The 27,978-nt window shown below is 44.6% G+C and overlaps 1 protein-coding gene across 7 annotated transcripts; it reads left to right on the top strand.

The window, feature by feature from the left end:
- The first annotated feature begins 1,427 nt into the window (after window positions 1–1,427).
- Kkv (hyaluronan synthase-like protein kkv) lies at window positions 1,428–27,978 on the top strand. Of its 7 annotated transcripts, none has more exons than XM_076815510.1 (21): window positions 1,428–1,878; window positions 11,752–11,865; window positions 12,436–12,680; window positions 13,622–13,915; window positions 14,332–14,541; window positions 15,079–15,423; window positions 15,611–16,002; window positions 16,437–16,704; window positions 16,896–17,158; window positions 17,671–17,881; window positions 17,966–18,213; window positions 18,458–18,650; window positions 18,762–18,916; window positions 18,978–19,283; window positions 21,751–21,998; window positions 22,269–22,587; window positions 23,878–24,054; window positions 25,755–25,922; window positions 26,014–26,242; window positions 26,507–26,845; window positions 27,115–27,978. In XM_076815510.1, exons 2-20 carry the CDS (start codon window positions 11,753–11,755, stop codon window positions 26,824–26,826), a joined length of 4,704 nt encoding a protein of 1,567 aa, XP_076671625.1. In that variant the 5' UTR covers window positions 1,428–1,878; window position 11,752; the 3' UTR covers window positions 26,827–26,845; window positions 27,115–27,978. The 7 variants fall into 7 exon arrangements, with proteins under 7 accessions (XP_076671625.1, XP_076671624.1, XP_076671621.1 ...); XM_076815506.1 differs by lacking the exon at window positions 18,978–19,283 and adding an exon at window positions 20,193–20,498 and having other exon boundaries at window positions 1,435–1,878; XM_076815504.1 differs by lacking the exons at window positions 18,978–19,283; window positions 23,878–24,054 and adding exons at window positions 20,193–20,498; window positions 23,148–23,324 and having other exon boundaries at window positions 1,440–1,878.

The raw sequence follows: 27,978 nt of genomic DNA, 5'->3' as shown, positions 1-27,978 counted from the left end.
ACAAGACACTTAATCAAAAATAGATACATATTTGAATTTAATATCCAAGAATATAGTAATCAAATTTAAAGGTAGTAGCGCCGTATTTCCTATTAAATCGCTGCTCTATTAAAGATCAATTTTAATTCTACTCTGTTACCTCATCTACGATAACGTGTTTGAGTTGAATTCCAGATTCATGGTGCAAAGGCCACTAGTACAAATTCCGGAATTTTTAAATCAAAACTAATACCAGTTACCTAAACGTTTTCGAGGAATGTATTGGTAAAGGTAGAAAGGATATCCTGAAATCTTTGCCAAGCGTTCGAAAGACGACCTTCTGGATAAATGCAACGCTCGGAAACAGCGAAGGTGTTTAGTTCAGGTCGACTGCAATTCGAACAGACGCCTCCGTTACACGCACAATTAATTATGTAGCCGTAACTGTTGGCGCAATATGCTGATGCAAAGAGGTGGCATTCGGGGCTGCCGAAAATATTCCAGCTAAACTCTCATCGCTCACCCAATTTTAAACTTTATAACGCTCTACTTCCATCGGACCCAAACTACAATCTGTCTGTTATCGATTAGGAAGAGCGTCGAGGGATTACTTCGCCGCGAAAAACTGCGCGTATCGCGCACTTGAGTTACACGAAAAAATTCGATACCGATAATAGCATCTTGCAGCAACGCGGTTGCGATAGTGGTTGCCGCAACCACAAGGCCGCGGACAGAAACCAGATGGGCTGTTGCAGCAAAATCGTTCCAGACACTTCGATTTCAATCGACGCCCTTCCTCAACGTCATTTATTTATTTATTTATTTATTTATTTATTTATTTATTTATTTATTACGGGACGAGCCCAATTTGTACAATAAAGAAAAACAGTGGCATACGTACAAGAACTAGAAAAATAAAAAAAAATAAAAAAACTAAGTAAAGTTAAGTACTGCCCCTATCTTAATCTATGTCATCGTTAAGATCCTCCATGCTCCAGACGTTCCAGAATCTTTTCGCCACTTTAGCCGTTACGAAATGCAACGTCCACGCCAAGTTCAGAGGTGACCAAGGACCTCGATGATTCAAGCCCGCCAATTTCCCCAGAAGCTAATGCCAAGTTCCCAAATCTGACTCACAGCCTTCGGCAGATATTGGTCCCAATAATCTCTCGCCTGCTTCGCGAGAGAAACCGGGCAAGTATCCTAGCTCGTGGTTTCGCAATCAGCCTGAATTCCTCGCGATAGATCGGCCATTGTTACACATATCTCCGCGTGGACAGCAGCTTCGGTGCGAAGGAGAGAAACAAAAAAAAAAAAGAAGAAAAATAATAGTCGCCGAAGGGACAGCGGTCGCGGCAGAGCGAGAGGCCTCGAGAAAACTCGCGCGGGGGTGGGAGGGAGAAAAGGAGAGACTCGCTCTCTAGCTGTGTCGTGAAAGTTATAGAGGAGTGGAGGACGAGGGGGGATCCTGAATCGCTTCTGGTACCTCTGGCAGATCGTGGCTAAGCCAGTCGCTCGTTCGCCGCTCACCTAAACGGCTTTCACCTGGCCGATTACGAAGATCGTTGGTCGTCGACCGCCTCGAATCATTCCGCCGCTCCTCGCCGCGGCTGTCCCCCGTAACGCGCGGGCACCACGAGTAATCGCGGGCCTCCTCGTGGCCGGTGATCAGTGATCGGCGATCGACCCAGTCGACATGCCCGAATGGTGACTGCCAGTGGCCCCTTTAAGGAAAACCTCTGCTTCCATGCGAGCTGAGAGGCAGGGACTCGCGAACGGAACCAGTCCTCCCGAAACGGTTCACCATCCAGGAAGCGTGCCCGCTCCGGAGCCCACCGACGCACCTCGACGTTCGATCGGCGCCTGGTAGCTGGAGGAGGTTTCCCTTTCGTCCAGCAGGTACGTGGAATCTGTTTGCGTGTCCTTTTTTCCCCCTGGTTGGATGGCTCGTTGGAGAAAGTGTGGGACCGGCGGCTCGATTTTCGAGAGCAACAGTCGCGAACCGGTGCAGCTCGTTGCCAGTCGGATGCGGTATCGTCGCTGTCAATCCAGCTTGTTCGGTTTGTTCGGGGGGTGCTTTGGGAAACCTCCTAGAGGGCGGAGGTTTCAGTGGATACCGAGTAGTTTTGGATATGACTACACGGCCGCCTCGGTGTGGTGAACGCTCCTCTTGGCGTGACTGTTGACTTTCTATTGTGCATCGACGCCACGAGGTTTCGTAAGTCGTTGAATGATCCGATTGGTACCGATAGAGCACCGCTCGATGACAGCTGTTTCGAGGTGGAACGAAGGGATTAGCGGCGTGTGAGATTGAGTTTGGTGCTCGGGGGAGATGGTGAACGGGCGTGGAGCGGATAAGCGAAGTAAGAGGTTTAAGAGGGAAACGATTCTTCGGTGGTTTGATATTTTTATTGCGATAGTGGTCTTTGTACCATTTGCTACCATCCACAGTTCTGCGCGGCAGTTCTTCCGGGAGAAGTTTATATAAATTAGATTACGAGAGTCGACGCGACACAAACAAGCCGGCGAGCGCTATCGTCTGATCGAAAACGCCCGGCGCCCAATTAGACCGGCTTCTAATTAAGAGAAATGAGGAGCAGGATAGTGAACCTGTCTGTCGATCCACGAAAACTTGCGACACGTGGAGAAAAATCGCGGCTGGTGTCGCGACTCGTCGGCGGGGATCGTTAGGAGACGCTAAGCACCCCGGTGATTGCCGCTAATGTCAGCGAGAAAAAATATAATATTCCCCGCGGCCGTCTCGCCTTTCGCCGCCTAATAATGGGAATGCGTGATTTCTATGTCAAGACGCCAGAGGCTCGCGTCACGCTGAGGCTTCATTGATCATTTTGCAAGACAACACGCGAAGGTATAACGGTATTGCAAAACAGACGGAGGCGTGAGGTTGGAAATTAGATGTTTATAGGACGACGTGACGTTAGGCTCGTGTCTATTCCGTTTTTCTTACTTTCGCTGGCGGCTTGTCCTTTTCTTGCTCCGGTTACAGAGATTCATCGGGGAGGATAACATAGAAACTTAGAAAGTACGGTGGGGGGGAAGGAAATTATTCACTATGTTTCGTGGACACGTTTTTTAATTCCTTAATTATTTTCTTGTTACGCGCGATCGTCTGAATGAAACGTCAAAGTGATGCTGAGAGTGGAGAAGGTGGTTGAGTTGGGTGGAATGATTAATTTAAGAATTAGTAACACTTGGTCTGCAATGGTAATGCCACTCCGTGATTAGCTATTTAGGGATTAGCTTGTAGATTTCTTAATATGAAACTCAAATAGTATAAGTAACCCTTTCTGAGCGAACACTCGAATGCTTAAATTAGGAAAATATTGGGGACAATATTGAATTGGAAGAATTATTAGACATATTTCTCATAATACGCAGTGAAGCCAATTTTCTTGCGAAATGTCTGACTAACGTACGCCTAAGGACAAAAATGCTTATCTCTGGATGAAAAATCTTTTCTCCGTAGTATCACCATCTAATACCTGCTATTGCGATTGCCAACAATAGCCATAATGCTCCGAACTTTGATATCACTGAATGTTACTCACACTTCCGTCGTCGTCGATTAAACACTTCTATCATCATGGACAATGGCTGTGTTAATACACATCTACTCTTTTTTCAATTAAGAGAAATGGATCACCCCTACTCTCCTTAATTCTTTCTGAGGATGTAGGATACAATCGACCTTGCTTTTATAACGGCGTTAGTGTTCTTATCACTGTTATCTTCGGCATCGCGTGTCCATCGGTGAGATAGACACATGGAAAACTAGTTTCTTATCGGAAACGTCTGATAATCGATGACCGAATTAATCATAGGAGACGCATTATTTAGTGATATGTTACAATGTCTTCCGCCCATATAGTGTTATTGCAAGAAATGCTGCGATTACTGCCTGAGACAGTAACAGGTAGCTCCGTTCAGTTTTTAATAGTGAAGATTCGCGCTTTACTGCGGGGTAGTTATTTTGTGTCATTAGTGGATTTCGCTAGCGTTAAGGTAACTGCTTTACTGATAATAGTTGTATCTGATTACTTTGAATTATTTCATCGAAATACGAGATATTCGTATGTATCAATTGCAACAGGTTTTAATGTATAATATATGCAATCCAGTGATAGTTGTAATGTAATTCCCAGCGTTGCTTCAGTGTAGCATTGACTAAACGTTCATTAATATCAGATTACAGAAAATGCTAATAGTATTCCCCTGTTATTTACTCCGACCTTTCTGTCGTTCTCGATGTAATTGACTGCCGAAGAATAATTTTTCGATAGACAAATTGCATGTAAAATTCTCATCCTCCTTATTTTGTGCTCCTATAATTTATTATTTAAATCCATTTCATTAGATCCGGAGAAGAGAACATTTATTGTCCAAGCTAGTTATTTTCTTCCATTGCATCCCCTGCATACGTCGATATTATCATATATTTATTAACCAGATAATAGTGAATTTGTGAAAAGATTTTTTAAATTGAATAAAAATTGGGTAACATTCTATGTAACTTCAGTCTCAATCCTACTCTAGTTTCCTACAAGTGTAATTCACTTGCAATTCTCATTACTAGTCCAATTCGAGCCTGATTGATATCAATTAGAACTCGGTTCTCAACCAAACTGTCCACCAGCAACGTGCACCCCTTACAACCACCCCCAAAACCAATCAAACTGCTACTTCTCGCCTTTCGTCCATTCCAATTAAAACCCTGCTCAATTAACACTACATACTTGGAAAACTTCTTCATATCCTGATTTAAAGAATTCTAACAGAAAAACGAATCACTCAACGTTCTCCTCTTTCGCAACATTCCTTCGGCCCTATACCGCACCGCGATGAATGACTAATTAGAATGACTATATATCACGCTTCGCATTCGCCAACAATTTGACGTCACACTGGCTACGTCACTCGTGCTGCTCGCTGCTTGTTATTTAGTGCCCGGCGTTGCGTTACTTTTCTTCTTTCTGGCCGCCTTTCGAATACCTTCGATGTCCCCTCCACGCGTTGTTAGGAAAGCGATCCGAAGATGACAGAGCGGGGTGAATCACGTCGCGTGGGAATCACGCGGTGCACCTAGAGGCACGGTAACCCATTAGTGTCTCGGGTAAACGAGGAAGCACGGCGGCGGATACAGGAGGAAAATGTTGATTCATGGAGGAACAACGGATGCTCGCTTGAAATCGGCTGATCGCCGCCATACGTCTCCGTGTACGGGAGGATCTCGCCGCTGGTATCGATTCGAGATATCCGTTGCGGCAAGGTCATTCCTTTCTCCCCGGTCTCGCGTTCTTCGGCGAAACTGTCTCCATTTTCTTCGTCCCGTGATTCATCTCTACATACCAGCATGGCGTAGAAATTCTTTCAAACATTTTTACGGGCCCGATCATTCTTCTTTATTTTCCCCGCCGATCGAACAACCTGGCGCCGTTCGAGGAGGGGCGCGTCGAGTTCCGCGTTCGACTCGCACCTTGGATCACGATCTTCTGGGCAACTTTTGCTGCGTTCCATATGGAGGGATCTGTGGGTCCACGGGGCACTGGGGAGCGGCTGATTTTTTGGGGGTGTAAATAAGTGGAGAATGTAGAGTGAAATATTTTTATACAAGCCTTTGTCTGTGGAGGGAAATTTGGGTGGTAACTGCTGTGTGGTTGTAAGATCAGGAGAATTGAAAAATGTACTCGGCAAAGGTGATTCTTTTAAATTGAAATAGAATTTACACAAATGATAGTCTTGGAGATAAAAGTTCATTTATGAAGTCTATTAATTTTTTCTGTGAAAATGAAAAATAGCAAACTCCGGAGGTCTATATTTCTTAAAGAAATTCGAAACCAGGAATGCGATGACTTAAACCCCCGACTAATTTCACGTGAATTATATCATACCGTAGTTTCATCAGAATTCCTCGATATCAAGTGCTAGGAGCGATCGATTTAACGTGCAATGGCCTAGTAGCAATATTCAGCTTTAATCATGGTCCATATAAAATTCCTCTCCGCCGAATAGCCTCAATACATGTGCAGAGGAATTAAATTCTGCCGTGGGTATGCTCAATTAACATTATTATCGAATTAACACCATTGTCGTTAATCAAGTCGACCAATACGAAAAAGAATATAATTGCATGCATTTGATGAATTCCATAAAATCTGCATCGAGAGAAGCCAGTTGCTGCGCACCACAGAATGATTTAATTCTAGGATGAAAGGGACATTGATTTCTAAGGGACAAAGAGTTCCATATAAAACGCGACATGCACTATCAGCTTATAGACTTCCACGGCATGCGTGTAATTCGAAGTGAATTAAAATGGGATGGCGATCGTTCCTCCACTCTGTAACTTCTCCGTGGGCAAAACATTTATAGCCCAGCCCAGTTTCTTAGATCACATCTTGAGCATGGAGAGCCTTATAAAACGCTATCGTACGTGTCCGACCCGATAGGTAGGTGTACAACGCGACATTTACATCACTGTCATTGGTGTCACTGCCACAAGGAAGCGGTACCGTTACTCTCTTCTGCCGAATAATCAAGAGACTCCAACAGCCGCGCACAGTGTATTGAACGGCCATATGGCAACCTATGGAACTGAGCCGGAAAGAATGTCCTCCAATTAATCGAATTTCGAACGCGTCCATCACTGGCGCTCACGACCACGAAACGACGACGAACAATGGACAGACCGTTTGGCGTCGGTGGATAACGAAATTTTTTTTGAAGGAAGGATTCGTGCATCGAAGTTTGGAATGGCGAAACTGGGGCAAACATCCAGTTAAAAGAATTCGACAGAGACCGAACCGTTTTCGTCATTACCGTTCCACGAGAAATCGTGGAAAAATGTCACGTACGCCGTCCAGTTCCCCGTTTTTTTTTGGTGAACTCGTATTCAATAACAGTCTCGAGAATTCTTGGGTGGAGGAATGAATCTGTGTCTAGATTTAGAACGGGTAGGAGTATAGTTAAAAAAGTAATTGGGCATTTTGCATGATAAATAATTAGTACGAGTCTGCTGACTGGGAAAACAGGCAAGCTTTGGGTAGCTCGAATGGATTTGCGAAGAGCACATTTTTCAAGGTCTACAAAATTGTTTTAACATGGAGAATAGCGCGTTCTTCTCGCGCAGAAACCTGTGTTTGGGAAAGCGGCGAAGGAGAAGTGGGACCTTTTTCGTATCCAATTAAAGCAGAAAATGATAAGGATCAACGAGTCTGCTTTTACATGGGCCAGTTAACTCCACAGTGGGATATACGCACTGGCATCGTTCAATCTTAGGCGCAAACGTTATTTACTACACGATTTCGCACAACACGCCCATTACTGGAACAAGATAAGATTAGAGGCAGACCAAACCGCTCCACACTTTCCTATAAATCAGAACTGCGATGCTGCAAAAAATCGTACATCGCTATCAAACCACTATCAAGGAATTCTAACAACTCTCCAAACTTATCGAAACACTGTTCGAACTAACGTAAACCTAGTTTCTCATTTGGTGGGTCATTTCAGCGAACTTGGCACTCCACGTGACAAAGCTCAAAATAACAGGAGCAGCAATTTAAAGCTACTCCAGCACCAGCAGTGATTTCATCCACCTACAGACTCCCCGGCGAAAGAGAATGAAACAGTACGACCGAAGAAGCAGCCGCACCAGCGACGGGAAGTTTGCATGGTTTTCGAAATATTTGCCGACCGAATTCCTCGTTAAATATAGACAGAAGTAGTCGCGGAGCGTGCAAGTCAGGCTGGACCGCGAGAGGGTTAAAGGATAGAGAGGAGGGCAAACAATTCCGCGGTGGACAATGACTCATAGGACAACGGCCTTAAGACGACGAAAAGTGGTAGCCTAGGGAGTAGAGACGCGCTAACACTCGGCTGTACAAGCCTACGGCACTCCGCCGGCGTGCCGCGGACGTTTATGCATACGAGCGTAACTTACGGCCGAAATAAAGCACGAGAAGAATGGGCCATACGGTGCCTGATAAAGCAGGGGTGTAAACGTTCCCGTAGATTTTTACAAACCACCTCTGGGATCCGCGACAACGCCTCGCCTTTCCAGCCGACGTTCCCTTGCCACGTCGATACTGAATCGAAGGAACGTCGGCTGTAACTTCAGAAGAGTTTCTTAAGTTACGGAGCCATTCCCTTGCTCCCTCACGATGCCCCAAGTACTTTCTGTTGCGTTAAAGTGACCCTGAGATGCAGTTGTGTAACTGGTCTACAAGAATTCGACGGATAGCAATGCTCGACGAAGTGTGGAATTATTGGGTGGATTTCTCTGTCGTTAAATCCTCTTATTCGCCATGGATACCTTTGGGGATCTGAGAAAGATAGGATTGGAAGGAAGACGAATTCTATCGATGTATCGGTTAGAGATTAGTGGTATAATAGAGATATCCTGAAATCTAGCTGAAGGCAGTCTATGTCCTCTTTTTCTTCCAGTTCTATTCGTAACGGATTGCGATTGTTTTTCCATGAATGGGGGGCGTAAAGTTCATATCTTGCGCTATCATTGTAGGAGATCATTTAACGCTGTTTATGAATCTAGTCGTAGATCGATCGACATTGAACTCGCCCAGTGTGCGATGTCCGAAGCGTTCTCCACCTCGATGTTGGGTGGTCGCGCGCGAGGAACGCGGTTTCACGCGGAAACGTCGACGGTTTCCATTTTCCAAGTCAGGAAAACGGCCAGGTGAATGTGAAGCGAAGCGTGTATTCTGCTCTATTTGATTCGTTGCGCAACGACGCAGATATCCCCGCACGCGAATTCACTATCCACTGAAAATTAACGGTGGTAACAGAAGAAACGTAGTAAAGTTTAGTTTCGCGCCAAGGAATCTTTAAGACCCGGATCACGGGGGCCGATCACCGCCATTGACCCGTCACCGCCGAATTGCTGAATAAAACAAAGGAAGGTCGTCCCTCGGGGGGGATGGATGAAGTTGCCTCGCGTCGTTAGCGAAGGTGGCTCTGTAACCCTGAAGAGAAGCACGCGGAGAACGGGGCACGGACCGGGACAAAGGAGGGTGACGTGGAAACGGCGCGGCGCGGCGCGCAAAAGTAGCGGACAGAGGATGCGAGAAGTGTTGCGGTGTCGAGGGGGTGAAACCGAGGAACGAACGAATCCGTGACGTGCCTCGAGGGCAGCAACCGACACGGCGAGTTGCAGTGGACGTCCTTGCTATGTTATCTTTCACGGTTCGTTCCCTTTCACTTTCAGTGTCCAGGAACCAGAAAGCCCAGACCTCCACGAACAAAGATACGCCTCCGCCTTCCTCGCGTCGCCCCGAACAGATCGAAACGACCGCAAAGGAACAGCCATCTCGTCTCGCCCTACGTCTACTTCTTTCCTTCTTTCCTTCTTTCCTTCTTTCCTTCTTCCCTTCTTTCCTTCTTTCCTTCTTTCCTTCTTTCCTTCTTTCCTTCTTTCCTTCTTTCCTTCTTTCCTTCTTTCCTTCTTTCCTTCTTTCCTTCTTTCCTTCTTTCCTTCTTTCCTTCTTTCCTTCTTTCCTTCTTTCCTTCTTTCCTTCTTTCCTTCTTTCCTTCTTTCCTTCTTTCCTTCTTTCCTTCTTTCCTTCTTTCCTTCTTTCCTTCTTTCCTTCTTTCCTTCTTTCCTTCTTTCCTTCTTTCCTTCTTTCCTTCTTTCCTTCTTTCCTTCTTTCCTTCTTTCCTTCTTTCCTTCTTTCCTTCTTTCCTTCTTTCCTTCTTTCCTTCTTTCCTTCTTTCCTTCTTTCCTTCTTCCCTTCTTCCCTTCTTCCCTTCTTCCCTTCTTCCCTTCTTTCCTTCTTTCCTTCTTTCCTTCTTTCCTTCTTTCCTTCTTTCCTTCTTTCCTTCTTTCCTTCTTTCCTTCTTTCCTTCTTTCCTTCTTTCCTTCTTTCCTTCTTTCCTTCTTTCCTTCTTTCCTTCTTTCCTTCATTCCGCCCTATTTCCTCGGTTAATAGCCGCCGCCAGCCACCGTCGACTCTCCTATAGTAATTAGATCCCACGGAAACCAGGGAACTAGGCGCGCTCGTTAAACGGCGAACGGCTGGCGGTTCGATTTTCACGCGCGCCCACGATGCTGGATCCCCGACGATCCCGTAACATATGCGTAACTATATTTCTATAGTACATACTCCGCAGAGCAGGGTAATAGAAGTACTGGTTTGGTGCGATTCGATCGAGTCAGGGTTAACGCGTATTCGTGCCTCGCCTTGAGTGGGTTCTCGGATCAGTTTGCAATGGTGGAGGGAATTTTTTAATTCGCTGATCAATGCGGTTTGCAATTTCCAAGAAATATAAGGGTTTCACTGGCGTTTGAGGCTTTTAAGCGGCGAGGTATAGGGAACCGATAAAATGTAGGAGAGATATCCAACCCCCGCGCGGATAAGTGATTATTCCAGTTCTGATGAATTGCTAATTAGTTTAACGAGCTGATCCTTTCGCAACCGTTGCGCTAGAGAATGTTGTACGAGGATTTTTTTCCACGAAAAGTACGCTGGTTACCCTATAGAAACCAGTCCCGAGGCCTGGCGATCGGTGACAAATGTAGAAAGTTGACTGCCAACTGATCCGTTGCGCAGCGTTTACGCCAGCCTCCGTGGTCATTTCGGCGCATGAAATTGTACGTATGCTGGACGATTTTGTAGACGACCGTAGGGAAATTCGATTACCGCTGTGGAATCCGTATGTTTTCGATCATTACGCAGCCATATGCTCGCGGTCTAGGTTTTTGCTCGTTCCTCGACTTTCTCCTTAATGCTGAGGACTGAACGAGTTATGTATGCCTGACTTCGACGAATAGAGGCTTGGAAATGTTTGAAGATCGAAGTTTATTGATATTGCGTTGGGGAAGATTATAAATAGGTACATTTAAATACACGTTGAAGGAAAGTGAGCTTGTTAGCAGTGGTATGTTATAATGATTAAAACTTCGGTTTTTTTTAAATTTGTTTAAATTTGGAAGAATCATTGAGCGTTTCTAAAAATGGTTTTAAAGCCATGGTAGTTGAACGATGCATCGCAGGAGCAGGGAAATCTTCACGAGCTGTTGGCAGTGAGCTAATATCTCGACACGTTCTACATACACGCTTTCTTATCATTTTCCATTGTTACGGTCCTCTTGCTGTCTCTTGGATTCGTTTTTGTAGCTTCCATGTTAGGTGAAAATGCATACTCAGTTATACCCATGCATGGATTCATGCAAATATTTATACCCACGGTTTTATGAAAGCTTGTCTTCCAATTAGGTTTTTATTTTCAAGTATGTATTTGCTTATAGATATAACGAACTGACTACGGAGTTTCACTTGTGCCCTACATCGTGAGCTGTTGCTCGAAAAAGATAAAAAAATAGCCTACATCAGTCTAAATAATTTGGTCTAAATAAAGAGTCGAGAATTATGCTACTAAATCAGCTATTCAAAATCTGCTGACTTTTATAAAATAAGGTCAAATAAAACAGCTGTTTGGAAAATTCTATCTAATAAGAATTCTCGGAGAATTACTATCTAAATTCTAAATCTCCTCTAATTGAGATGTCCACTTCTTACGTCAAGATTTTACTCATTTCCAACATTATTGCATATTCCTTCGTACTTTGCAAATGTCGTAAGACTAGGTCCCACATTTTTTACTTATAATTACCCGTAGTAATAATAATAATAATAATAATAATAATAATAATAATCACGGTGTTTAGAGACAGCGTGAAGCAAATGGTAATTAATAAAGTATTCGACTTTGTCTAACACCATTAATCTCTGTCGACAGAATGTCCAAAAATCAGCAACAGAATGGAATGATCCCAGGTGGTGGAGGGGTAGCTGTGGCAGATGACTTTTCGGACGGCGAGAGTACCCCATTGGCACAAGACTATGGCGACAGGTATGTGGCAAATGTATCCTTGCAAAGCAGCCATGGTATTCGCAAACGTTGCTCGTCGTCTTGCTCGAGAAAAAGAAACGAAGGGGGGAAGGTTGCTCTTTGTGCCGGCCGAACCGCCTCGCATTCTAAGATATTATAAATCACAAATATACATATCCCTTTAACTTGTCTTCTTTCGCAACCACCCCACACAGTAAACAGCCATAAAGAATAAAAAAAAAAAAATTTCCGCATCACTCTATTAAATTGTCGAGTTTAACTTCGAGTCATATTCAAATTTTCCAGTGGATTCATTTTCCCCAAACTGATTCTATTGGCATATAGAAGTGGCAGCTCTAAAAATTTCCAAGTGATGTCACCGTTTTAATATCAGATTTTTCTTGCACACAAAAGAATATAATATATTCACTAAAAAGCTCAAAATTTGGTGCCTAAGGAATCAATGCGAGAACGGCTAAGTGACCAAAATGAACCGAATAAACGAGAGCCGAAAAACTCGAAGCTAATTTCCATTTTAAAATTCAATTTTTCCCCTCTAGTACGTCGTGTCTGACGATTTCGTTGTTTCAGCCAACGAACCGTCGTGGAAACGAAAGGATGGGACGTGTTTCGGAATCCGCCGCCGAAAATCGATTCTGGTTCGATGGCCAATCAGAGATGCCTGGAGGCGACGGTGCAGATAACGAAGGTCGTGGTGTATCTTTTAGTTTTTGTGATAGTGCTGGGAAGCGGTGTAGTTGCCAAAGGAACAATTCTATTCATGACATCACAGCTCAGAGCTGATCGAACGATCGTTTACTGCAACAGGCAGTTAGGTAAGTGGTCGAGCATCTAATGGCGCGCACGCCGATAGAAGGGGATACATCAGCGGTTTCGTAGGCAAAATTCATCTCCCCGTTTCCGCTTAATTCCATTCAACCGATAATCGCAGGCTGCTTGTCAGCGTTTGGTACCAAAGCGTTGCGTCGCCGCAAGTGCATAGCATAAGCAACTTCTGGTTAGTTCCTCGGGGAATTGTATCGAGAAATTTCTATGTATAACCGTGAAATACATGTCACTACGATTATTACATATAATAAGTAAAACTAAAATGAGCTGGAAGAATTATTAAGACTTCGACTGGCGTTGGACTGAATTTTTCGAAACCTCGCGCCACTCAAACTGTTAAAGTAAAGTAAACGAGGGAAGTAATGAAATAAAAGAAAAGGGGCACAGGTGTCTATGGAAGGCTCCAAGGTACTAATGTATTTTCTTCGAAGTAACCCGAGGTACCGAAGTTTTTCGAAAACGAAGCGTCGCCCAGATCGATGTAGCCGCGCTCTAAAACGACCCAAGAGGGCAGTGTAAAGTAATAATGTAAAAAGTGGATCGTGCTCGTAACACAGTTACGCTGGAATGTTTTTGCCAGCGACACGTATAGCCTGCGGTGCAGGCAAAGGAGAGAAAGTACGTGAAAACAGGTTGGAACACCGTGATAGGTCTCGCACGCGAACGCAGATGCTAGGAAATCGTTCGATACCGAAAGTAATTATTTACTTCAATAACTGGAGTATCTCGGTACAGTGCACCGAGAAGCTCGGACGATTCACGCGAATACAATCGACGTTTTCTTCCGGCTTTGTTCTTTACGCGGTCCATGCCGCACTTTCCATTCAGGCATCGTGCACCACCGGTGGTGCACGCGACGTGGGCCGTGTTGATACGGTAGAATTCGTAATCCAGGGATGTTGGTTTTTAGTGTATCGTATTGTTGCAGGTCGGGACAAGCAATTTGTAGTTACGTTACCAGAAGAAGAAAGGATAGCATGGATCTGGTGCATCATAATCGCGTTCGCGGTGCCCGAATTCGGCACACTGATACGCAGCATTAGAATATGTATCTTTAAATCGTGGAAGAAGCCACCTATATCCCATTTCCTCCTCGTATTTCTTATGGAGACCTTCCACGTAGTTGGCCTGGCTCTAATGTTTCTGGCAGTGCTTCCTGATTTGGACGTCGTGAAAGGTGCGATGCTGACGAACTGCGTGTGCTTCGTACCTGGACTGCTAGGTAAGGAACACGTTCCCTTAATCAATTGTCTAGATTTGTAGGAAATTTACCTTCACTTTCCAGCGGCACGGCGAAATGGCAGATAAATTTAAACAGTTTATTTGAAGAAAAGAAGAATAAAAAGTGGTTTCTATCTTTTAATTTGTTACTGTTACCTATAGAATTCCTTGTCTTTTTTACTGTCGCCTATAGAATTCTCTTCGTCCTTCACTGTTACCTATATATAGAATTTTATTATGCGAAAATTCCCTTATCTTAATCGTCATTTCTCCCTACCGGTTTGGATCGTAAAGGTCCTGCAGTGCTTAAACGTAGGAGGAACCACTTTTCATTAAGCGAAGACGTTATCGCGATCTCGATATAGGTCGAGGTAAATTCGAATTGAATTCGGGATAAAGACAATCCTCTTCTTTAAGGGCTCCTATCCCGTAATAAAAACAAAGACGAATCGAAGAGATGTGTCTTGGTGCTGATCGATATTGCCGCGCTGGCAGCCCAAGGGACAAGTTTCTTCCTCTGGCCATTATTGGACAGCTCACGACAGTCCCTGTGGCTTATACCACCCACTCTGTTTCTGGTTTCATGCGGCTGGTGGGAAAATTACGTGTCCATGCAAAGTCCCATTGGTAAGTGCGTGAGTGGTGGTACCACCATTGATCAACGCGAGACGATAAATCCTTTGGCCCATCTTCCATGAAACGCTCGAGCGCTAATTATTCGCAGCAGGAGTTACACGAAAGTCGCGAAACTATTAACGAGATCTCGAACGATTTCAGACTTTAATTACCTCTGCAGAATCTAGAGCGACAAATGTGCCCTGAGAATTTATTCCTCCCCCGATTGGCAAGCACCCAATCGATTGGAAATCTTGAAACATTTATCACCTTCGTCTTCCCTTCCCGCGAAACTTTATAATTTCTTCCAAGGCTCACATTTCTGTGATAAACGATTACCTTAAAGGGAACGAAAAAAATGAGCTATACTTTAACACCTCCCTGCTGTTTAAAAAAATTAAAAAATTTAATTCCACCACGTCCTGTGCTTCTTAGAAATCGTACAACTTTGGTAGACAACTATTTCCCATGGAAGTCATAGTTTAAGACTTGCTTGCGACGTTCGAGGGAAGATGATTGCTTTCAATTATTTGTGTCCTTGGTCCGTAGGGTTCGTCAGGTCCCTCGGGAGGGTGAAGAAAGAATTGCGACTGACGCGATATTTCACTTATATGTTCATGTCGGTGTGGAAGATCGTGGCATTCTTCATCAGCTGCTTATTGATACTTCACATGAAGGGGGACACCGTGGGCCATTTGTTCTCGATGCTAAGCACCGCGTTCGGGGACCACAAGATCACGGTGTCGATGGTGCGATCAGAAACGTCCTCCACCATCACGGACATTGCGGACGTGTTGCAAATTGGGGATCCAATATCCATGGACGCAAGCGTGACCACGCCTATATACGTCTTGCTGTTGCAAATCTTTGGCGCCTACTTCGCGTACATTTTCGGTAAGTTCTTGCAGCTTTAAAACGACGGAGGGGATTTAAAAATTGAACGGAGGTTCGTGTTTATTAACACGCCGTTCATTGACCAGGCCCCTTTCGGGGAGTAAGGTCTGATTCTTTGGAATCAGGAGCTTACCGTATAAAAACATCGAGAAGTGGATGTACAGAAGAGTGTTCTTACGTTTTGCAGGTAAATTCGCGTGCAAGATCCTGATACAGGGGTTCAGTTACGCGTTCCCAGTGAACCTGACGATACCAGTGTCGATATCCTTATTGATCGCCGCCTGTGGCTTGCGGAATGGCGATCCATGCATTTTCCACGGCACCATCCCCGATTATCTCTTTTACGAGTCGCCGCCACAGTACTTCCTCAACGACTTCGTGTCGAAACAGTACGCCTGGGTGTGGCTGCTCTGGCTACTGTCGCAAACGTGGATTACCTTGCATGTCTGGACCCCGAAATGCGAACGTCTCGCCTCCACGGAGAAGCTCTTTGTCATGCCCATGTACGACTCTTTGCTGATCGACCAGTCGATGGGGTTGAACAGGAAACGGGACGACCAACCGGAAGTGAAGGTTGAGGTAATTCAGAGACCCCTTTCTGGAGAAACTATCTACTTTATTTTCTAGCCCCAAAGCTGAGGACTCGTTAAAAGATACCACAATGATCGCGAGGCAGTTCGTTTGCAGACTCTAAAATTGTCCACTTAGATTTCTAAAGATCTAAAAAGTCAGGGTGAAATTGATTTAAAATGATTTATTGCCCCGTTAAAGCGGGGCTTCAAAGAAATGCCCCCAATTAAACTGAATTTATGTGAAAAGATGCACGGACCTGTTTCGACGGAGAATCACAGAAATCGCTGGAATATTATAGCCGCTTAATAAGGGCGATAGCGCGGCGCGGTGGGCAATTTTACGAGTCCTCGAGCTACGTTAAGAGCGCTGCCGGAGGATTCGAGCGGCAGGGTGAGCGTGATCGTTTATATGGAAGAGTGAACGGTGTTTTTGTCGGGCAGGATCTAGCGGAGATAGAGAAGGAGAAAGGAGATGGAGATTACGAGACCATATACGAGCAAACGGACGGCTCTACTACACCCCCGTCGGCCGTAAAAAGTAGCGATCACGTAACAAGGATCTATGCCTGCGCGACGATGTGGCATGAAAACAAGGAGGAAATGATGGAATTCTTGAAAAGTATCCTGCGCCTCGACGAGGATCAATGCGCGCGACGCGTTGCCCAGAAATACCTGAAGGTTGTCGATCCGGACTATTACGAGTTCGAGAGTAAGTACAGCTTCCCTAAATACTTCAATTATATTTACATCGTGTAAAAAAATACGCAGTGGATCACCGACCAAGATACACCTTTATTAAAAATTCTATCCGCTGATATCTTCTTAAAATTCTACCCCATGCCTCGACGTTGCTTTAAAAAAAAAAAGGAACGCGTACGTGATACGAATTCGCCCCTTCAGCTCACATCTTCTTCGACGACGCGTACGAGTTATCGGACCACGATGAGAACGAGTCGCAAGTGAACAGGTTCGTGAAGCTGTTGGTGGGCACTCTGGACGAGGCTGCGTCCGATGTTCATCAGACGAGGATGCACGTTAGAGCGCCGAAGAAATATCCGACGCCCTACGGTGGTCGTTTGGTGTGGACTCTTCCTGGCAAGACGAAGATGATCGCTCACTTGAAGGACAAGAGCAAGATTCGTCACAGAAAGCGATGGAGTCAGGTACCATAAGTTGTAGAAAAGTTCTAACATGTATTCGCCCTATTAATTAACATGTCTCGAACGAGGGAACAACAATTGGCACGTTTTTATATACAAATTGCGAGAATAATATTAGAAGCGTCATGGACGGGGTAATTTGTTCTGTAAAAATGAGTCAAAATTATAGAATAATTAATCCTGAAATCATCTTATTCCAATGTCTACTACTACCGCCCCTGTATGTTATATTAGTGATCCATGAGTGATCCACACTTAGCCCTAACGGCTACTGTCACGCACGCTTTCGATTTCCTTCTTTCCGTGAGACTGAGAAATTATTGAAATTAATCTTATCTCACAACTATGCCATTCGAAGATTCAGTCGGGAAAGTTTGATAGAGACAGCGAACTTTAAATTTGCTTGAAAAGCTGCGACCGTTGAAATGTTGAGTACCATAGTAGCAGAAACAAATTGGGAGAAGCTGCTTTGCTGCGAGTAACAACCCTCCATATTTCGTTTTTTCTTTGTTCAGGTGATGTACATGTACTACTTGCTGGGACACCGATTGATGGAGTTACCAATTAGCGTTGACCGCAAGGAGGTGATCGCTGAGAACACTTATCTACTGACCCTCGACGGCGACATTGATTTCCAACCAGCCGCGGTGAAGCTGCTCGTGGACCTGATGAAGAAGAACAAAAATCTCGGCGCAGCTTGCGGGCGCATTCACCCAGTTGGCTCAGGTCAGTATTGTAGGAAGAAATAGAGTAGAATGATGGAGTATGCGTTTCAAGGAGATTCATATCCTACGGGCTTCGTCGCTTCAGGTCCCATGGTATGGTACCAGATGTTCGAGTACGCCATTGGTCACTGGCTGCAGAAAGCCACCGAACATATGATCGGTTGCGTACTTTGTAGTCCTGGCTGCTTCTCCCTCTTCAGAGGCAAAGCTCTGATGGACGATAACGTGATGAAGAAGTACACGACCAGATCCGACGAGGCGAGGCATTACGTTCAGTACGATCAGGGGGAGGATCGATGGCTTTGTACGCTGCTCTTGCAACGGGGTTACCGAGTAAGTAAAATGGCACGGAACTAATTGCAAGCGATATCCGGAGGGAAAGTTTTTGATAAGGGAATTGGGAAATACGACAATCGACTTGAAGCGATCTTAAAGACACTCGACTTCGGTATATCACCGCTAAGTATCTCTAGAATTTAGTGTGATACTCTTCGTTGACATTCCATTTTACCCTTCGCATAACAGGACATCAATTTTCATTCACTGATAACTGTATAACTCTTGAAACGTGCCACAGGTCGAGTATTCCGCAGCTAGCGACGCGTACACTCACGCACCCGAGGGTTTCAACGAGTTTTACAATCAACGTCGTCGATGGGTGCCTTCCACCATAGCCAACATCATGGACCTCCTGATGGACGCGAAACGGACGATCAAAATCAACGACAACATCTCTCTCCCCTACATCTCCTACCAGATCTTGCTCATGGGTCAGTCGAACGTTCATTAAGCGAATCCTCCATTCCCCAGAGAAACAAGAGCCCCCTAGCTATGAGAGGGATGACTGCTTAACATTCTAGTCTTGCGAACTCCTGTTCCAGGTGGCACCATTTTAGGACCAGGCACGATTTTCCTCATGTTGGTAGGCGCCTTCGTGGCTGCTTTCAAAATCGACAATTGGACCAGCTTCTACTACAATATTATTCCCATTCTGCTGTTTATGATAATTTGTTTTACTTGTAAATCCAGCATACAGGTAAGTCGACTGGGCTCTAGCGGTTTCATGTTCGTCCGTGGTCATTTTCCTTCTCTTGCAGCTTTTGTGCGCGCAGATATTGTCGACCGGATACGCGATGATAATGATGGCGGTGATCGTTGGTACGGCCCTCCAGCTTGGCGAGGACGGTATCGGTTCGCCATCCGCCATATTTTTGATATCATTGTCCAGCTCGTTCTTCATAGCAGCCTGCCTCCATCCCCAAGAGTTCTGGTGCATCGTACCTGGCATCATCTATCTCCTCTCGATACCCTCCATGTACCTTTTGCTGATCCTTTACTCGATTATTAATTTGAACGTCGTCTCCTGGGGCACTCGCGAGGTCCAAGTGAAAAAGACAAAGAAGGTTCGTCCCGTCCTGAATGTTCCTTACTAGCTTGCTTCTGTTCGTGGTGAAATAGGTTCTAATCGGGGGGTGTATTAATTAAAGAACACTGAGTCAAATCAGTTGTAAAAATTACAATGGGAAATGTTGGAAACTTAGGATGGCCTTTACCTCGGTTGTTCTTTATTTATCATTTGTAAAAGTCACGCTGTTTATCGCTGTACAAATTGCAGAGGATCAGGGAACTCAATAACGATAAATGGAAAGGCACGTACCTAGGAGCCTTTAAGATGGCCGAAGCTTTGCTTTAATCCTGCACGCTATTCAATGTCCAGCTTGCTTGTCGCAAACGTACGTCCTCGTTCTTTTATCGTAACAGAAAGGATTACAAAAATGGCACATCGAGGATATGTTCTCACATCGACGTGGGGTTTTCAATCAAACGGTGTCGGTGTGTCCTGAACACCAAGTGGAAACGTCCAACCACACACAGACACGCGTGAAAGTGGAGGGAATTCTATACAATTTTGATCCCATGGTACATTAAGATCTCAGATCTCCTAAAGATAGAACAGATTGAATAATGAAGCATACCACTTATGTACTCCTTGACTGCGTCCCAAGTACGTCGCAATATTTCCCCCACCCAATATTACACCAACCCTCCACAGTCACCTACGTCTGTATCCATCCAAAGTAAATCTATTTTCAAATATCTTTCCACCCGATAAACAGGCTAAAAATAACTCCGCCTTTAAGCCAGAGCTCTCTAAAGCCTCGACTCGCTCGCGATACATCCATTTAATCGAAAATACCATGCGAACCTTACTCCTTGCCACTTTCGGTGAGAACAGCCCCCGATGTGTCGTTTATGCGTTTCTAACTTAAAAGCGAAACGTGCTAATGCGACTATTAACGACGCTGTGATAGGTTGTCATGGCGTTATTGTTGAGCACTGTATACGGCTTGATAATGATCGCCGTGATCGTGGGGATCGCGATAAGCATCGTCCAGGATGGGGTGCTATCGCCGTCCGCGATGTTTCTAATGCTGCTGATTGGTCAGATGGTGATAACCGGATTGCTGCACTCGGTGGAAATCCTCTGCCTAATGCACAGTGTCATGTACTTCGTAACCGTACCCTCGATGTACGTGCTACTTATCATTTACGCTGTCTGTAACCTGAACGACATAACGTGGGGCACGAGGGAAGTAAAGGCGAAAAAAACCGCCGCGGTAATTACCTGCATTATTAACCTACTAATCGATCTGTCGCGGATCTACCTCTCTTTTTACGGGGGTTTGTTAATAATCGTGCACCCTTGGAACTACGACGGCAACGGATGGTTGGGGACGTAACACGACGGCGAAGTTACTGTAGATTCTCTTTATAGAAGGGAATATAATAGTACGGATCGTGGGGAAATCAATGATTGCAAGAGAGTGGGCATGTAAAGTACAATGAATTATTAAAGAATCGTTGAGGATAATTACAAAGCTTTTTTTATACTATGGAATACTTTCTTGAGCTATAGAATCGTAAATAATTATTCAAGAACAACTACAGTGAACGGTTAAACTTTAACGTGTGATATATTCTTTCAACTGTTGATCTTGAGTTTACTGGTCGTCGTTGTTTCAAGGTGCTGGACTAATAATGTTTTAATATACTTGGTATTAAGTTTCCCTTAATCGATATTATCGCTTGTTGTATAAAATATAGGGTGGTTTAGTAATTTGACTCATCAATTACATATCGAGGGAATCGTGGGGCCATTTCGTGGCAGTGACGATTTACCTCCAGGTTTTCGGGGTACAAGGGTGATATTTAAGTTTTTAAATGAAAATGGAGGTTTTTGTTTTCGATGTGGTAAAAGGCCTTTTGAACGAACACGGTGATTCATGAATATAAAGTTGGCCAAGAGCCATTTTACTGTCCCTTTGTTATGTGCAAAGTTATGTATACTGATGACAGGAATCAAATGGGAAAAGATTCGAAATTTAATGCCATTTCACGCAGAAATATAGTTGCAGATTAGAAACAAGATGCGCACATATCTTTCTGAAGAAAATTAAAAACAAAGTTCATAACTCAGAATCCCTTAAACATATAAGAAAAAAACGATTACTGTCACTGAAATACTTACTAAACCACCTTGCATACAATGTTATCTTCCTTAATAGCGTAGTTACCGTGACTAATGAGTTTATAACGTTAGCATAGAAAAGGGTACGATGCTTTTGTAATTTTTTTTTCAGCGATTCAAGTCTTTATTTCCCTATGCAGTTCCCTCTGTCATAATTGTAAATGATTGCCCATTTTCAACAGAGGGAATCGTAATTCTTCAGATATTTAAGTAGTCACAGTAGCTGCGCTGAATTTCTATCTTTCTAACGACAGGAGCTTCGCAGTTGGTTTTGGAAATCACTGGTTCGTATAAACGCAGCAAAATTAACGTGTTCTGCGTTTCTGTCGTTGAATTAACAGGAACTAGAACAGGAGAAGAAGGAAGCCGAGGAGGCTAAACGGAAAGCGAAACAGAAGTCCTTGCTGGGCTTCCTGCAAAATGGTGTTGGTTCGAACGACGACGAGGAAGGATCTATAGAGATCTCTTTAGCAGGATTGTTCAAGTGCATGTTCTGCACTCACGGCCAGACGTCCAACGAGAAGCAGCAATTGGTCGCCATTGCCGAGTCTTTGGAACACCTTGGAAAGCGTTTGGAAGGCATTGAAAGGTACCTCAAAGGAGCATTATTTTTCACTGTAAATCGATGCGAATCACTGGAATTATTCAAATTAAAGAGTACGAAATGGTACCAGTTTTATGAGATACGCCCCGGGGCAGGTTTAAACGTCACATATTTCTTGGCTCAGCTTTAAATATAGATTATATTATACCGCCGTTGCGTAATTGTGCTTTTTAACGAGCAATTTCGCAAAGTTGACTAATCCAGTCCTTTGAGCGGCATCGGGGAAAACCGTTGCGTTTACTTCAATTTTCTCAGGGGTTTAGATCCGCACGGGGCGGGAAATTCAGGTCGACGACGAGCATCCTCCGTGGGTTCACGAACTGCTGACCATCTCGGTGCCATCGGCGAGGATCCTGCCGAGGACCAGGATTGCCAGAGCGACACGGAGACTGTGACTAGTCAGAACACTGAGGGTAATCGCGAGGGCAGCAACTTTTTAAGCCGACCTTACTGGTTGAGCGACGACGGCTTGAAAAAGGGCGAGGTCGATGTCCTGTCGCTACAGGAGGAACTATTTTGGAAGGATCTCTTGGAGAAGTATCTGTACCCTATAGACGAGGACAAAGCAGAGAAGGTGAAGACTCTGAGTTTTAATAGTCTCTCGCGCAATCGTAGTACTTTCGTGTCTAATTCTTGCGTTAAGAGCAACGTTTCTCTGTTAAGCTTTATACTTGAGTCGAGTACAGTTGTTAAACGCGGGCAATACTTTTGAAGAGTTAGAAATAGTAGAGATAATTAATTAATTATTCGTTGAAAAATTAATCTTCTAGCTTCGATTGATTAACTGATTACACATTCATATATCGGGAATATACAATGGAAAGTTAAAGATGAGTTAAAGATAATGAGAAATATGATGATTTTGTTAAAATACTGACTCATATATTTTTAAACGTTGAATAATTGATCAGTAGTGCCTAATTTAAAAATCAGCTCGCGAGTTCAAATGGAAATACTTGTATCCAGTAACAGTTTCGCAAATTCCTCGAGTCGTTCTACGGTTAAATAATAATTCACTAAAACATATCGCGGCGTAGAGTGTTATAATAAGACTGAAAGTACAAGACTGATAGAAACGAAGGAAATTGAACCCAAAGAATCGTAAGAATAATCGATCCATGCTGCTTGCATCAGGCACGAATCGCCAAAGATCTAAAGGACCTACGTGACCAGAGCGTGTTCGCGTTTTTTATGCTGAATGCCCTCTTCGTCCTGATCGTCTTTCTGCTGCAATTAAACAAAGACTTGTTGCACGTGAAGTGGCCATTCGGTATCAAGACGAACATCACCTATGACGAAAGCTCGCAGGAGGTAAAGACCGCTCCGTCCACGTCGTGTAATCCTGCCTCCTTAAGCTTCATCCCCGAATACTCCCCAACACCCCCAACTCCCCCAGCCCCTAAAAAGATTAAGATCTGTCGAAAATCAATTTAGCGCTCGCATTAATTTCTGGTTGTGCTTTCCCACTCGTAGCGGAGTACTTTAAGTACGCTGAATAGCTTTCGGACGATAACTAGTATACGATAGACCTCGACGCTTCTTTTATTTTGCGCGCGCCAGAGAATCGATCCCCGAGGAAGCATGGAAGCCTGGTAGAAAATAAGTGTCCCGCTGTTATACGATAGATTTGGCGGGAATTGGAACGTTCGAATTGCTTTCGCAGCTACAATCTCTTCTTCCTCATTCATTTGTGTGTTGCGATGCTTTAGATGCATTGTACTGCGACCCCGGCGGTGTCACGGATCTCCCTCGAGGATCCTCCAAGGAGCTCTACGACCGACGACTGGACGGAGCGTAATTTTTTTTTCTACATAATTTCTAACGTTGTGTTTTCTTTTTTGTTCTCTTCCCTGATCCACGACAGGCTCGCATTGCCGGTGACCTGATCGAGCTGCGGAACAAGAGTGTGTTTGCGTTTTTTATGTTCAATGCGTTGTTCGTTCTGATCGTATTCTTGCTGCAGCTGAACAAAGATCAGCTGCACGTTGTCTGGCCGCTCGGCGTCAAGACGAATATCACCTTTATCGAAGAGACCTCGGAGGTACCTGGTTATTCCCAAACGGAACGCTCCCCTCTAAAAAAAGGAGAAAGAAAAAAGGAAACTGCGAAACAGAGATGCTGTCTCACTGATACCTCGGGAGACTAACACCTCCGCTGTGCTCCGTTGCTCCACTCTGCACCCTTCGTTTCTCGATTTACCGTAGACGGGCTGGTTCTATCGCGGCGGTCAGTCGGAATTGAAAGATACAGGCCGATAGAATCGATAGTAGCCCCGCGGAGGTTAACAGAATTTGTTGATTGGGTATTGCTACCCAGGGACTCGGTACCTGCTATCTGATTTCTGCCATTCACTGACTCCCGAAGGTTGCCATTGAGCTGTAGAGACCAACCACTGATTCGGTTTTTTTTCCGGAATTAATAGCGGTAAATCGTGCAGAAACTTGTAACTGTTTAGTCAAAATGCCCACCCGCTCCCTCGATTTTACTCTGCCACTTAAATGCCACGCGAGCATCGGAGCACATCGGGAAATGGTACCCGGTGATAATGTTGCACTTGCTGGGACATGTCTGTGTTTTGTGAATAACGTGGCTCATCGGCACGCGGAGAATGACCATTAACATGTTTGCACAGGTACACCCGGCATCGAATGGAGCTCGGGGCGGAACCAAGCGTCTGGCTAGAAGCTAGTTAGCTAAGTCACAAAATAACATCGGCGCCTTTTTAATTAAGATTCTCTCCATCCACTTCCCCGTATCTTTGTGTGTACCTTTTTTTTTTGTTTAGAAGGAGACGATAGTTTAACGCGATCACTCACACTTTAGGTTCTTGACTAACATTAACCGGTGGAAGCCTGGAGAACAAGTTTAAGCAATTTATTTCTAAACTAGTTAGACTATCTGTATACAGCAGCATTGCTTAAAGTATTATTTATCCTTTTTTAATGGAACTTTTTGCAACTGGAAGGGAATCGACGTTCTTGTGGAGTTCTCTTGGCTTCCACGCCCCTCAGCTCTCTCGTGGTCCGAGGATGTTTAGTATTAATAATTCAAGTCAGAAGGCCTGGCTTCTACTTTTTAATTCATAGTGGCACGTGCACGGTTGCGCGGATCGCGAGAAGAGTCGGTGGTCAGAGAACACCCTGAAACCCCACTTTTTCTTCCATTCACCTGCCTGAATACGAAGGAGAATTTGGCGCGCAGGTTTTCGTTTCGCGTTCCTGTGTATGTCTGTACGTGTCTAATTCTGACAATGCACTGCTAGGTATGACAGCAGAGGAGCACCACTAACGAGTTACTGTCAGTGTAACTAAACGGTGGCTTAGATGTCTGTGTATACTTAAGAAGCATACCATGCGCGGTGTCTGCTCGTATCGACGACAGTTTCTTTTGAGAACAATGCAAACTTCATGATCCGACCAGCGGAAGGTTAATTGCACTTAAATTGAATTTAAAATTCGAAAATTTGTCAGAAACTGTCCTCGGCCACGACCAGAAGGCACGCTGTTATTTCATTGAAAATCACGAGCAGACGATGTTTCGCGAATAACATTGGAGGCAAAATATTTGAAGTTTCATTGAAAGCCACTATCGTTTTGCTGCGATGAAATAACAATGGAGTGGATCACCGCCGAGTGTCGAACCTCTTTACACGCTCCCGTCCTCTGTCTCTGTTTCCTCCTTAAGTTCTATCCAACCATCGCTCGCTCGGCAATATTTTCTAACTACGAACACGTCCCGTAGGTGCACATCACGAAAGAGTACCTGCAACTCGAGCCAATCGGTTTGGTTTTCGTGTTCTTCTTCGCGCTGATATTGGTGATCCAATTCACCGCGATGCTGTTCCATCGGTTCGGCACTTTCGCTCACATTTTGGCCAGCACCAGCCTGGACTGGTACTGCTGCAAGAAGGTGCGTAGCGCGGTGTGCCGCGAAACACAGAATCACTTCTCTATCCTGTATAGTGAGTAATCTGTAACCGTGCCCTGTGCTTGCTTCGCAGACCAAGGATTTGTCAGAGGAAGCATTGTTATCGAAACACGCGGTGGAAATAGTCAGGGATCTGCAAAGATTGGACGGGATGGAGGGTGATTACGAGGAGGGCAGCGGCAGTGGTCCTGGCAGAAGAAAGACTATAAGAAACCTCGAAAAGAGTCGAAGAAAAACGCAGGCAATCAATACCCTTGACGTCGCCTTCAGGCAGCGATTCTTCAGCATGTCTGAGGGGAACGGTGAGCGAGATCTTTGCGTCACGAAAACTAATAATCGAAAGTCTGAATGATAAGAAAGGCGATTCACACTTGAGCGTACCAGTATTTGGCGTGATACCCAGGAGCAATGTGAATACTCTTTGAAATTATTAGAGGCGTAGGTTTAAATCGCAATTGGACCGAGGTGTTGTCGATATTTTTATCATAAATAGTTCGCGTGTCCTCCTCTTGCTGCGTAATTTCGAATACAGGGTCTTGTTTTACCTTTCGAATGTTGCCAATCAGGTCTGCCAAGGAACATGTCCACGAGACGTTCCGCGAAGGCTTTCAAGGCGTTCGAGGGCCGCAGGAACAGCATAATGGCGCAGAGACGGAAGTCGCAGATGCAGACGCTAGGGGCGAACAATATTTATGGGGTGGCGGGTAATCCTCTGGGTATTCAAGGCCGTCCCTCGAGAAGCAGTCAGATTTCCGTGAAGGACGTTTTCGAGGGACACGCCGGGCACGCGAATTCCGCCTACGAACCGGACGAGAATACCGGTAGCAGCCTCCGGCTACAGAATCTGGGCCAAAGCACGTGGAGGGAGGCCAACACCAACATCTGATTCAAACACCTTCGCGAGCGTACGTATCATTTTATTTCTATGCTCCAACATTCAACTCTTCGATATTTCCATCCACTCTGTTTAATTTTCACAACTTGTGACGTAAAAGTATTCACAGAGATTATTTAGGTGCACGATTTTTTTCCTGGTATTTATTAAACAGTCTATTAATTATAGGAAATTAAGAAAGTGAGAGAGAAATGATTTAGATGCTTTGAGACGGAAAGATTTTTACTGCATCGAGTTAGGAAAATGTGGGGAAATTAGGAAAAGTTTGAAATGTTTCAGACGAACAGTGACAACGGCCTTTTTCTCTGGAGCGCGATGGGGACTGGAAGTCGAGTGACTAATGGCTACAGTTCCCCTCGTTAGGCGGAGGATAACAGAAGTGGAGGATTCTATATTAATTTTGCCGTGCATTTCGGCGCTACCTGTATCTATTATTCACTAACCTGATGATGCATGATGGAAGGATGGAAGAGTACGAAAAAGACTGCCTTTGAGTAGAATTATTTATGACGGAGTGAATGGAACGGGACTGTCTTTACCACCTTTCCATTTTACCAGGGCTTCTTCTAAATTTAAAATAATCGAAATCCAGGAGAAACAAAGGAAATCCCGAGGGTAGAAGCCAACTTAGAGATAAATAAATACGCAAGTATGATTATTCTCTACTGTGAAACGGCAAATATATTTTTATATCGCCAAGGTGGATTTTAGTGTACTTAAATTTTAAAGCGTTAAAGACAGTCCTGGATAGATAATGTTTCCCTTTTTTTTTACTCGTGACTAGATATTTAAGATAAACGAACTGACCGGTGAATAGCGATATCTCGTGGATGAACTGCCGTGATAGGGAGTCGACGGTTTAAGTAGGATAATTTTCTAGACGATGTAATTGAACGTAAATACCCCTGTAACTCGTATCGACGGGTACACGCTATCACTCGTCAGCGTGACAGTTATCACAGCGACTACGCTTACGTTTCTTTTCTCCTCCTGCTCCTCTAAACGTGATACCGCTGTTACATATTTAATCGATAGACGCGTGTCTTTTCCTTTTTGTACATACGTGCCACGCGCGTGCGTGGACAGCGAGACGGTGGCAAAAATTGTGTTGATCACGAGCGAAATAATAAAGATCGACGCCTA

Source organism: Andrena cerasifolii, chromosome 6 (assembly GCF_050908995.1).
Source record: "Andrena cerasifolii isolate SP2316 chromosome 6, iyAndCera1_principal, whole genome shotgun sequence".
NCBI classification, from domain to species: Eukaryota; Metazoa; Arthropoda; class Insecta; order Hymenoptera; family Andrenidae; genus Andrena; species Andrena cerasifolii.
The sequence above is the reverse complement of the archived record's forward strand: the minus strand, read 5'-3'. Positions and strand labels throughout refer to the sequence as shown.

Coding starts and splice junctions, on each gene's coding strand:
- Kkv (XM_076815510.1), top strand. CDS start 11,753: ATGTCCAAAAATCAGCAACAGAATGGAATGATCCCAGGTGGTGGAGGG. Junction 18,651..18,761: donor CTACCAGATCTTGCTCATGG/GTCAGTCGAACG, acceptor CTCCTGTTCCAG/GTGGCACCATTTTAGGACCA. Junction 24,055..25,754: donor TTATCGAAGAGACCTCGGAG/GTACCTGGTTAT, acceptor CACGTCCCGTAG/GTGCACATCACGAAAGAGTA.